Here is a 13,785-nt window from a genome sequence, read left to right on the forward strand (position 1 = left end):
TATATATATATACATATGTATATATTAGAGCATGAGCAAAGTTGTGTCATTATACATTCAGAACTCCAACTGAATGCAGAAACCTGATAGTTGCGCATGTATTATATGTGGCAAGTGGAAACAACAAGGTTCTTTTAAGCCATTCAAATGATCCAAGGAGGGAACTATCTCTTTTTCTTGGATCCCATCCAAAGCTTTTCCAAGCAAGCTGACAAATGGTAGATTTCAAGCTTGCTCTCTCTTCTTATCCTCTTATGCACAGAACAACAGATTTTTCCGGAAAAACCTCACCACTGCCAGTTACTCTATTGGGCGGCTTACTTCCTAATGAATTGAGGACATCTGTGCTTCTACCAAGCATGCATCAGATGAAAGTCAGATGAAAGTCCAAGGCTTACCACCAAATGGAAGCAATCATTTCTCCTGGAATACGCTGGAAGGTACAATAACGTAGAAGTAATGCAGTCTGTGTGTCGTAGGAGTCATATTTCCAAAGCATGATAGGCTGACGATGGCAAAACTGGCGGAGAATGTTTCAGTTAAGCTGGTTTGACACATGCCATCAATCACTGAACCTCGTCCGTAGCCTCCTGGTTGTTGGCGTGAGTGTCTCATTCGACCTTAGCTTTATGCTGATATTTCATTTAAAAGCATTGAGATAGATTAAAGGAGGTGTACAGTTGAATTCAATCCTGTCAGAGGCTGCAGGCTCTGAGATAGAAGCAACACTGCTTCTGTTTAATGCTTCATTCTGATTGGCTGACAAACATTCTAAGGTTGTGCATTATTTTTCAGTAAACGCAAACCTTCATTATGAGGTACGTCCAGATCTCTTGCCCGCGTTGCAGTTGCATATCACTGCGGCACGTTTACCTGGATAAGGTTATACCGTAGACTAGTTCACCACAGCACTCATATCCAACGACAAATAAAACAACAGACAATTTCCAGTCTCTGAGAAGAAGTATCTATTAATATTTAAAGAGAGCATGAGAATTTTAACAACAATGTAGAGATGAATAACAATCGTACATCAAAGGTAACGACACACAACACGAAACAATCAGTACTTTGACAGTACTGTAAAACATGAATATAACAAAAACAATAGTGGAAGAGATAAATCGGGCATTAAATACACAGCTGCCAGCTTTCAATGCCACATTTAGAACCCCAGTTGGAACAAAACACTGTTTGATATGACAAATAAAAAATATAGATACTTTGTTGCTTAATAACTGAGACAGAAGAGCAAGGGCATAGAGATCAGATGCATAGGAAGTTAGTCGTACACCACCAAGAACATTCCTGGGACAAATACCTTATAAATTGTCTTGAAATAAAACATCTTGTGGTGGGTTAACTGCAGTATAAGCGAAACTAAATGATTCTGGTGCTTACAATTATTAGAAAATAATAGACATTTAAAAAATAATGCATGTATTATACAAATAATGCAATAATTTACATTGTTGCCGCATTACCACCTCAGGGTGTCATGATCACAGATTGAGACACGGACAGAGGACCCAGGTGCAGACAGCGGGTAAGGGGTTAACAGAAACTTTAATATAAATTACAAAACAAAGACCCACGAGGGGGTAACAGAACAGAACAGGAGAATATAATAACATGACAAGACAGGACTAAAACTAACTACACTTAAACAAGACTTAAAAAAAACTCTTGACATGAACTACAAATAACTAAACTAACAAACACAGGAACTCACCACACAACCACAATGAACCAGCACAAGACAGAAGACACAAGGGCATTAAATAAGGGAACAAATCAAGAGGGGACCAGGTGTAGGGCATGATTCAATAAAGAGAAAACGAGAGGATGGGAACAGAGACGAGTCTGGAGAGAGTGTATGGAAGGCCATAACTGCCTCTCTCTACACAAGAAGTGAGACTCTGTCATGATCATGCCACTAAACCAAGAGAAACATGACATGATGCGCCAGAATCATGACAGAAGCCCCTCCTTAAGGAACAGCATCCTGATGCTCCTCAAGGCACAAACAAGACAAGACAGACTGTGACACTGACAAAAACTAGGCAACATGATAATACAATAAACCAAAATGGGGAAGCACAAGAGTCCAAGGGAAGGGGCACACAAGAGTCCAAAGGGAAGTCCAAACAAGGGCTGACACGGACACGATAGCCGGCAGGACATTGGCAGGGTTGCCGGCATGATAGCCGGCAGACACGAACAGGATAGCCGGCAGACACGAACGGGATAGCCCGGGCGGGAATGGCCGCATGCACAAACCTGGAATGCCCGGCTGCACCGACCTGGAATGCCCGGCTGGGGATCTGTTGTGGACGCAGGATTCCGGCGGCTTCAACCCTGGAGGGGAGCCCGGCTGTCTCGACCCTGGAAGGAAGTCCGGCGGTCTCGACCCAAGGAGGCAGTCTGGCGGCCCCGACTCTGGAAGGGAGTCCGGCGTTCTCGACCCTGGAAGGGAGTCCAGCAGACTCGACCCTGAAGGGGAATCCGGCGGCCTCGACTGCAACGCATCCTCAAAATGTCTTCATTGTGGAGATTTGCTTGAACAGAAAATGTGATTTTATGCTTACATCTAACAAATAATTTACAATTACTGAATTACAACAATAACGTGTTTCCCAATAAACAGAATAGAAACAAGCCATTTGTCCACTGAAAAACTTCTCTAAGTATTCAATTTCTATTCATTAATTTTGTATTAATAATGTATTTTTTGGATATTTTGGGGGAAAGAATATAAAGGCCAGTAGTTTTGGACAGTAATTTGTCTATAAGCACAACAGTATATATTTGTCTGAAAAAAACGACACACTACAAGCTACAAATGTGTTAACTGTCACTATTAAGTCTGAAAATGGGAAGAAAAAAGGTCTAGAAATAAGTTTGCAGATCCCACATGGCACTTGATAACCTGTGATAATGGATTTTTTGTGGCTTACTGCAAACACACAGATTAATACTTTTCTGATGTCAAAGTGAGTCATTTTTGGTCACTGGGGAAACCTTAACATCTGAGCACTGGTACCCTCCGTGTTTAAACATGTGTTACTTATAAACACTTTTATTGGAGACAGCTTGTGATTGTGTATACCCTACTGAAATATCGCGTTTGATTTGGTGTTGTGAGATTCTTAACTCTTTTCTGCCCTCTATTGGTAAAGTAGGAGCATTGCGTGCAACAGATCTGTGCCGCGTTTACCGAAATCTTATCGCTACGTCGTTCTTAAATTATACATTAAGCCGTAGGGTCCTCTCTTATCGTTAATATGTGTTTCCCGAAACGTTCTTAGTTAACTATACTTTTTTACGTTGGTCATACGTGAGCGCTCTATAAGAGTTCACCCCGCTATGGCCACTGTCGAAAAAAGTTTCTTTACATCGCAGTCTATCTAAATAAAATTCTAACGTTAAATACACCAGTATATTGACGTGTTTTCAGGCAAAGAATATAATTGTCTTTACACTGATGGTTGTTTTAATGATCATATCTAAATAAGGTGCATCTGCTGGCAGCCCAAATACCTTGTAGTCTATATTTAAAGAGAAAGATCGTGGTATAAAATTTGGGCTAAACCCAAAGACGGCGCCATTCGCGGAGCATTTTATTGCATGAAAACCTGCCTACATTTTATGCTACAATAATTTTAGAAAAGTTAACCTGCCACGGAAGCAAGTTCAGCAGCTGATTGGTCTTACTTTGTCAAGACAAACTCAACGGAGCGACCCCTAAATTGTATTGAGTAAATAATGACACTTGCAACATATATTATGATGATATAAATAAGGGGTTTCCAAACACAAAGGTAGGCTATCTCATGGCAAACCTGCTTAATCAACACACATTCCTTTACTTTTTATGTTTCCTGTCATTAATGAATAGGCCTACGTTTGATTTCAATATCAAAAAAACGTTTTGTAGGGCTGCAAAATGATGCCATACTTGTTTATATTATTCCCCTTGATATTGTAAGTATGATTAATAATGTTTCTTAAATTTTAATATTTTTATAAACGCGGCCAGAAGCTATGCTTCGCGCAGTATATCCGCCACTTGCGCATCCAGTTTCCAAGCGCAATAAACGTGTGGACTATACAAGTAATTTTTAGTTGCTGGAATCAACTTTTCAATGCACCGCAACAGCAATTGGCTTTGCGTGACCCTCCGACCCAAAGTTTGAGAACCTTTGATATAAATGACCACACTGCTAGTTAGTGAAGCGACGTGTGTATATTTGGGCATGAGATCGCGGGTTCCCACACTCATTTCACATTGAAATAATATCCATGGCTTGATTTAGTTTGCCATTTTATATGCAAATTAAACTATTTATAAAGTGCTTAATTTATAAAAACGCCGCTACCTCACACAACGCAGTGACACAGTCCGTTGTCGAACGATCGATATCCATTAATTCAGCACCACCGCCATTGGACAGCGACTGGTAACGTGGGACGTAAGAAAGTAACTAGAAAACGTGTAACTGGAGTTGACATGTAGCACGCAGCCCTGATTAAATTTGTGTTCAAATGTTGCTTGTTGCAAAGAATTTAAACAATAAAAAAGTGAAAGTATGTGTCATTCCAACCTATCAATATTCATACTATGCAGAGAGATGGTAATTGAATAATAAATATAAATAAATATGAATATAAATAAATATTTTTTATAAACAATAAAGCTACTTTTTAATTATATAATACAACAAAACTATTCTATGAATGATATGGAAAAGTTAAAAGTAACTTTTTTGCTTTGAAGTTCAGCACACCTCAAGGCATTGAAGACTTGATTATGAAATTGGAAGCTAAATTTACTAAATTCATTTTCAACAATTTTTTTTTTTGAGAAAAGGTTACATTTACAATTTGGCAGACACTAGTTAAACCCATGACCATGTGCTGCTAACACAATGTGCTACCAGTTGAACAGGGGAAGATATACGTATTATTTAGCCCTGGTCCATAAAATACTGGTTAGTTTCTCTTTTAGTTCTACTTAATACAGCACTTTCTTTTCACCTTTTGTTGTAATTATACCTTTAATTTCGATCTAACTTATTTGCTACCTCAATTAAAAGTGCCTACAATATCAGTAACTGATTTAATAGGTATTTTCAGTTCAGTACTGAGTATTGCAGACCCCTGATAGCACACATCTGGCTTTGTCTATTTGACGTCTGCATTTACATCTGCAAGACATCTACAATTCATTGTTTGTTCATCTGCAATACGTCTCGGAGATGTCTGCTGTCAGACCTCATATAGACATCTAGAAGATGTCTGTAAGATGTTTATGATTTAGGATGGATGTAAAGCAGCTCTTTCTAAAATGTTTAGCAGATGTTTTTACGCAGCAGATGTTTCCAGATCTCCAGATCTTTAGTAGACGTATTATAGACGTTCAGACGTCTCCGAGATTGCACGAGAGCAAACTATGTATTGCAGATGTCTTGCAGCTGTTAACGCAGACGTCAAATAGACGTAAACCAGATGGATTGTGCTATCTGGGCCATGAACCCTACATGACAATTGATTTGTCCTGGTAAAATCTGGTTAGACTGGCACCGCAGTCATCAGAGATTGACTCTTCGATTTCATTTTTTCATTTTTAATGTAAATGTAACTGGAATCAAATGAATCATATTTTTTTATTATCATGCATGGAGATTACTAAACCATTGAAAAGAGATTTATCAACTTATTGTAAAAACAGTCTCTGCAAGAAAGATTCTTCAGAAATGGGGCCGATTATACAACAGATGAATTCAGCTTGTAATTGTAAAAAACCTGCTCTCTCAAACTTGAAAAACACATATGCACAATACGATGTACAGTAAACCTTTTCACCTTTAACCATTTCGCAGTCTATATGTCGGTGATTAACCCTAGTTGACCTTTTAATTCTGTCATTTTGTTTTTATGACCCTCAGATATACAGTTGTCATCCTGCCTAACAGCTGTTAAAAAAGTTGTGAAATGTGACACTGAAATCAAGTTCAGTCCATCAACTTTACAACCACACCATAGAAACATTCCTTGGCAGATAGCATTTGCTCAATTTGGCTGCTCACAGAATAAAGTTTCTATGCAAACAAAGTCTCGGTTGCAAGCCGAACTTAAATATAGATTTCCAGACAACCACCAGATTCCAGAAGAGGCTAATGTGCTATGAATTCACTGGTTACAACCATGTCATAGATATGAAGGGGTCCTTTGACAAGAGTAATAGTGTGATACAAATTTAAACTTTAGTTGTTAGGGTGACTGCTGACCAGTGTCAGTAACACGGCATGTTCATTGCACTTTAATATATCTGATAAATGTAATATTATCCTCCCTAAAATGATCAGAATCAATAGAATCAATATAATATAGTGTCATTAATTATTTACATCAATGACCAGAGTTTAACTGAACTGCAAGCAGGCCTTACCACCTCGAAAACTTATTCTCACTATCATAGACATAGATTTTTACAGGACAAGCTGGAAAGCCCCTGTCACGACATTGACGAAGGCTAAGGTGGATTGATGACTAGTACAGATGGTAGAACACTCAGACTGAGTTTTCGAGCTATCAGTGAAATACTATATCAAAAATAGCAGAAACACGGAACCCTACACATACTACCAGATAAAACCCAATACTGCAGCTGTGAATTGTAAGTGACTTGTGAACAAGATGTCTTCCCACCATTAAGAGGTGACAGTTTGAAAAGAAGCTCATATATTGTATGACCAAAAAGAGAGGCTATAACTACTGTACATAGCGTCGAGACACTGTCATTCAATATACAATGTTTTACCCGGCTACACACAGGTGAAAACTAAAGTGAATCAAATAGAACTGGACGAGAATGTCAATTTTATTGGAGTGTGTTTAACTTATCAACCATAAACGTGGTGAGCTGGTTTCAGATGATAAATGGATGACATGATTTAACACCTGTTGGATTAATGGGGCACTGCATGTAAGTGTATCTCTACACACTTGGGCAGACAGGGGCCTTTTAAATAGCACACTAAAATTACCCTATTTGTGGGCGTCTTCCATACACATGTGTGGGTTAGTGTGTGTATGTTTATATGCATGTGAGTATATGGGTTACAAAAACCACAATCATGCATAAACCTAGGTGGGAAGACACACTTTGCACATTATAATATTGTTAATCACCCACCGGTGTTACTGTTAACTGCATGTACTAATACAGTGATTATTAATGTAAATAATATGCATTTGTTTCATATTTTTGTCTATAATCCAGCGAATATTATGATATTAAGGATGATGGTATTGTGTTTATATTGTAATGCTGCAATTAAACAATCGACAGCCTCTGGTTGACAATCCAACATAGTATTGATTTCAGCTCATTTCAAGTGTGCATTGAGAAAAATTGCAATAATACCATGTATTATAGTATCATATGATAATACCACAATATGTATTATATTATTAATTTGTTTCATATGTATTACTCTTTAGTAACCACTTCCTGAATGTAAAGCTGGTTTGCAATAATGCAAATATGTAAAAAGAGCTATATAAATAAAATCAAATTGAATTTGGGGCTATATCAGACTTTATAATACAAATAAAACGATTTTTTATGATAGGTAATTATAAAGTGATCAATTGCCAGCACTCATGGACTTTGATGCCTGATCTTCTACTCATAAAGTAATTCGCAGACCGATTTTAAGACAAGTGACGCATTGACTTTTGCAAGGTAGCTGTCCACAGTGTTGGTACTGACTTTGTCCCAAAAAAAGATTTTTTTGACACATGAAAGTAAAGTTGAGACAACAATTTATAACAAGCTCAACCGCAAGATAGACACAAGTTGTAAAACATTCTATAACTTTACCAGTCATTTTCTCAGAGTTGTGCCGTTGACAGAACAGAACAAAATCCCTTTCATACATTTGGCATGCTGTTTAAGTCCAGTTAGAATGTCAACCTTTACTTGCTAATTATACTGAAAAACGGTGATTATTTGGCCGTTGCGTATTTCTTTTGTTGGGTGGCGTCAAAAGTGCACTTTGTTGAGGGGGAGGATTAAGAATGGTTCACTTTTAGCACACATGTTGCGTCGTGGAGTCAGCCTTCCTATGTAACAAAACACGGCGAACATAACATCCTAGATCTAAAATAGCTGTTTTCGCGTATCGTCACCGACTCTAAATTTGCAGTCATATGCATTTTAAGTGACAGAGCATAACAACAGGCTGTGTCATGGAACGCGGGCTCTTGTGTTCACGTAAACTCCTGATCTCGCATTATTATTACGAGCGCATTCATGATATTTCCTCAGTGAAAATCGGTGGTGTTGTTTCCAACACGACTGTGAAAGAGAGTATTTGCGAATGGAGCTCGCGGAGACGTCTTTACTGTGACTGTCACCGGTGGCGCGCCTGTAAAATGACGGTCTAGAGTGCCACGCTAACAACTGTGAGGGAGGAAGGCAGCGCACAGGCTCGACTCCACTAGATTTGGACATCAGTGCAGTAGGGATTTCTGGGGACAAGTGTCTCTTGTGCATTCTTACCACAACAGCTTTATCTCCCCAACAGAGCAAATGGCAGCATCGGAGAAAACACTCGTTTACAGAGAGGACACCGATTCGATTAAAAAAGTGTTTTGCGACAGGGGTCTGCAACTAGATGCACAGGAAGAGTCGAATTATGTGGATATAAAAGACTTTCTGGAACCGAAATCAGTCGACACAAATGTGGTGAACAGGACATTTACTGGAGACACGAGTCAAATTTCAACAATTAAAGGTATCCGTGGTGCGGGAGAACTCCATTCCGAGCTTAACCGAACTCATTCAAATCCATCAACTGAACAGATACATGACTTTTATAATTCCGCATACACAATGGATGGCAAACTAGAAGAAAGTGTGGACAAGACTTGTTTTATTGAAATAGCCCCTTCGGATGTGCCTCGGGTGAATAAAAACGACACGGACTGTACCAAATCAAATGCAAAGCAGAACCTTAATTCAGAGAGCGCGCCCGGAAAGTTGGAGGCACAAAGCACAGGCAATGACAATGACAATGACCTGTGCACTGAAATGTATTTAAGCAGCCAAAGTGAGTCGGACGACGAGGCTACTGTGGTACTTTCAGACCATGGTACGCCAGAAGTTCACGAAGATGAATCTCACTATATTACAACCCATGAAATCCAGCTTCTGGAGTTGGACCATGAAGTGGATTATGATTTTGAGACGGGATCCAGCTGGGATATTAAGGATGATCATCAGGTCTACTCGTTTGTCGATTATGCTTTTTTTGACTGTGCTGAAACGACAGTGACAAAACAGGCAGACACGAAAAGCCACCAGGGACACGCCGAGACAAGCGCAGCAGTGATCAGCAGTCAATCTGAAAGCAATCTCTGTGACACCGAAAGCCTGTCAAAAAAACAGAACACCACCGGGCAGATTCACCTATCCATCAAAGCGACTGCCCGTGCTACTAATGAGGCAAGCAACACTCATGGCAAACATTCTGGAGATAAAGGTCGCTATGTTTTGAAAGGAGTGGATGCCAAAGGCGACAAAGTATGTGACAACGCAAAGTGTTTTATTGCTGTGCCGGGGCGCTTGCACTTTGGTAGCAAACTGAAGAGAAAAGATGCAAACGATTATTCAAGCGGTGCATCCAGCGCAGTGAGCGAGTTGGATGATGCAGATAAAGAGGTGCGCAATCTCACAGCCAGATCCTTCAAAAGTTTGGCATACCCTTATTTCGATGCCATTAATTTCAGCACCTCCAGCGAGTCTTCCGCATCAGAGCATGGGCTGGCAATCAACAGGTGGTCGACGTTTGTTGACCTGAAGTATGGAAACGTAAACATGTCTAACGGACGAGATCAAAGTTTGCTTGCCCATAAAGGCTCCACATCAAATTTGCATTTCGCCAAAAAGAGCGACGGTAAGGGGATAACGGGGTTGACATTAACCAGTATGAGAGCGCCCCCCGTCGAGATATTTGCTCTCAACGGCAATTTAGTTGGCCATAAAAACGCATCATCAAGAACGAAAAAGATTGAGCTTATGGGAAAGTTTTCCCAAGGGCAAAGTGGAGTCATGAGACTGACTGAAACGTTACATTTTCGTTGTAACGTCAAACCTGGGCAGCCTGGAAACGAAAGGCGTGCGAAATCTGCACACAATCCTGGAGGATCACGTTCCACAGATGGAGTTACAAACACCTTGCCAAGCGCTCTGGGCAGAGAGGCCAGCAAGCAACCCTCTAATACAGGGGAAACCATGGAGGACACACACAAGAAAGCAGTATTCGCATCGAGTCTCCTTAAAAATGTAATTTCTAAGAAAATGCAGTTTGAGCAGGAGCGCAAAATGGAGAGGGGCGAGATATGCGAAACCCACCACTCACCCTCTCCGTATTTTGGGGCGCACGAACATGAAGTGCAGAAGGAGAAAGTGACAAGAAAAAATTCCAATGGTTTGCATAGGCACAGCTCGAAATTCTCAGAGGCTGACTCTGACCACTCCATCGTGTGCGTGGATGAACTTGGCGACATAGTGGACAGTAATTCAAGTGATGTGAAATACGACATTTGCAAAGAAGAGACTTTGACTAGTGCATCAGAAACGAATATAGAGTCGACGAATGAAGCGGCGAATGATACTAAAAAAGGAGCATTCGAAGCATCCAAAGGCACGCTGCTACGAAGCCAAAATAGCGCGTTCAGATCGTGGAAGGACGGCGAGCTAGAGTTTCAAAAGGAACATAAAAACGATAAAACTCCTGAGGGGAAACTGGCACCGCCGGACGTGTGTCCGAGGGAAACGAACGTGTACGTCGATTCGGCGACCAGCAAGCACACTAAAATGTCACATTTGTTTGTGCCGAGTATTCAAGTTCAGTCCGGTGAGATGGAATTCGGGAAACCGCCGCCGAATATGATTTATTCCGTGCGCGATCAAGGAGAGAGCAGGTGTACGAAATTACGCTCAAACACCTTGTACGTCTCAGACGCTACGCGCAGCGCCGTGACATCCAAGTCACCAGAAATTAAAATAAATTTACGGAGCGTAAGGGATAACAAAAGTGACCCGTTCAATATTGCAAAGCTGCTGACTCCCAATATAGGCTGTAAAGCAGCGGGCCGGATAAAGACAGCCGATGACACCAGATGCCAAACGCTCGCCGCTGCATTAAAGGGTGAGTCGTCTGACAAAGTACCTCACTTCATTGTCAGAGACATAAGAGACAACAGGGGAAAGCTACAGACACCTAAACACCAGGTTAGAGACGTGCGTAAATTAGTTAAAAGCTCGTACCATTTTGTGTCTTTAGATAGCCACGACAGGTCCAGCCATTTGACCTCAGAAGGAGAACAAAAGACAGTAAAGCAGAGCTCCTACTTGGATTCAGCGTCTCTCTCGCCCATAGTGATTAAATGCCAATCCGTGAATACAAATAGCAACCTAAAGCAATCGGGAAATGTAATAGACCCATCCAAGCGAAGACTTCCAGGGGAAGTATTTGAGCATGAAGCGTCGTCGCCTCAGGTTCCTATAGAGGGCGCCAAAGATGGGAGTACGCCAATCCAAAAGCTAGGTAACAGACTGTCTTTAGACAGCCCAAAGCAAGATGTGCCATCTGGATTAAGAATTGAGGCAAGTGCAAAAAAACAAGACAAAACAAATGATATTGGTGAGAAAAAAACTGAAACTAAGATGGCCAACCAGGCTGCTTTGGAGAAATTGCAGGCTGCTGTCAAAACAATGGAGCAGTTATACGTTTTTGACAAGTATGAATGGAAGAGAAAAACAGAGCCGCAAAGAATGACAGATAGTCACGTGCTCCCTCTTATTGCCAGCGAGGAACATGTAGGAACCTTTGAGGAAACGCAAAGCAATACTAGTTCTGCTCCCACAGCAAACACAGATAAGAACATTGTACAAGATTCAAACTTAGAGAGAACATCATCTCTTGGACCTTCATTAACCCTGTCTGAGATGCCAGGGAGAAAAGGAGACAAGGAGACTCCCAAGTCACGCACCACTTCAATGACCCATGCAAAAAGAAATGGCCCTAAAGCTATGCAACTAACAGGAACACCTAATAAAACGACAACCCTGAGTCACAGTCAAAAGCCGAAAGCCACGGCAAGTTCAATAAAAGCAGCAAAAACACATGTCTCATCACCAGCATCTATCAGTTGTAAAGGCCTGACACCAAATTCTCCAAAACTACCTGTTTGCTTGAAGATATCTCAACCAAAGCACGCTTCAGTGGAGAGGGAGAGGCCAAATGGCAGTGAGACTGAATTTGCCCCTCTGCAGTTCACTTCTACCACAGATGCAGAGAACTACCTAACCATACCCGTGAAGCCTCATGCAACAACTGCCGTAAAACCATCCACAAGTGGGCTTGGGAAAACAGCCGTTTATACAATTCCAGCCACAAGAGTTAAAACCACCAGTCCACCATCTTATCTCAGCAATAGTGAAGTTAGAGGACAAAGGGAGATCCCTAAATCCCCAAAGCGCTCATCAATTGTCATGGAGACACGGTCCCCAGATACCCCTACTGCCACTATTTATCATACATCTCTGCCTGTTACGATGCAAGCCGCTCAGCCTCAGATGATATGTTTCTCCCCAATAGCTCAACCTTCTCCAGTCCCGACCGAGCACTTTCAGCCCACCCAAAGAAAGATGCTTTTGGATCCCACTACTGGAAACTACTACTTGGTGGACACTCCGGTCCTGCCTGCCACCAGGCGTCTCTTTGACCCAGAAACTGGGCAGTATGTGGACATCCCTATGCCGCAGCAGTCTCCAATGACACCTGTTCCCTTGCCAATCTCCCCCCTCGCCCTTAGTCCAGGAGCTTATGGCCATACCTACATGTTTTATCCAGGGTACATGCCAACCACAATGATCCCTGCCCGTACCATTCAGTCCCAGCTCTCTATGCAGTCAGAAGTAGATGAAGGTGATAAATCCCATTTACACATGGGCCAGCAGGATGATGGGGCCTACATGGAGAGTCCTTACTATATGCCTTCTGGGAAGTCATCGCAAACAGCCTCTGTGGCCCAACACATTACCACCAACAGGTTTGCCAGCTGCAAGCAGCCTATCGTCAGCATCACTTCCCAGCAGGGGCCAAGGATTATCGCTCCCCCATCATTTGATGGTACCACAATGAGCTTTGTGGTAGAACATCGGTAAAGCCCCACTCACCCTAGAGCTTAAAGTAAGTGTAATTGTTTTCTTTTTTTAGTACATTCGCATTTATGACAGGAATTGTTCATAATGAATTTACATTTAAACTTTAAACGTAAAATACATTGAAATGCCTCAAGCGACTTAATATGTCCCTCAATTTTCTTTCCAGAGAGATGAAATATATGAATATATTTTTAAATGAGTTGTTGTTAAATCTTCAAAGGTCACCCATTAAAACCATTTTGTAGAAATGTTTAGATTTTACAATTTAAGTTAAATAATTATTGAAACAGTTTAAAGGATTTAATGGCCATTGTTACGGTGCTGGAAAAAAAGAATAATATACAGTTCATCTAGAATTAACCAACTTTCCGGTGAAGCTCTTTCCAAATCTTGTTCAATGAAAATACTGCTCACATTCATTCTGGCATTTCAACAGATACAAAGACTACACACAGGGGCTGCACACCCCTACTGTCATCCTATATTTTACCCTGACCCATTTACATTTAAGGGATTTCACAGCTGCTGTTCCAGAATGGAAA

The 13,785-nt window shown here is 41.0% G+C and overlaps 1 protein-coding gene across 1 annotated transcript; it reads left to right on the forward strand.

Moving 5' to 3' along the window:
• Positions 1 to 8,599: 8,599 nt before the first annotated feature.
• Positions 8,600 to 13,243, forward strand: cUnh4orf54 (chromosome Un C4orf54 homolog; the record flags this gene model as incomplete). Its single annotated transcript, XM_079469530.1, has 1 exon — positions 8,600 to 13,243. One exon carries the CDS (start codon positions 8,600 to 8,602, stop codon positions 13,241 to 13,243), a length of 4,644 nt encoding a protein of 1,547 aa, XP_079325656.1.
• Positions 13,244 to 13,785: the final 542 nt, after the last annotated feature.

Source organism: Barbatula barbatula, assembly GCF_947034865.1.
Source record: "Barbatula barbatula genome assembly, chromosome: 1".
Classification (NCBI taxonomy): Eukaryota; Metazoa; Chordata; class Actinopteri; order Cypriniformes; family Nemacheilidae; genus Barbatula; species Barbatula barbatula.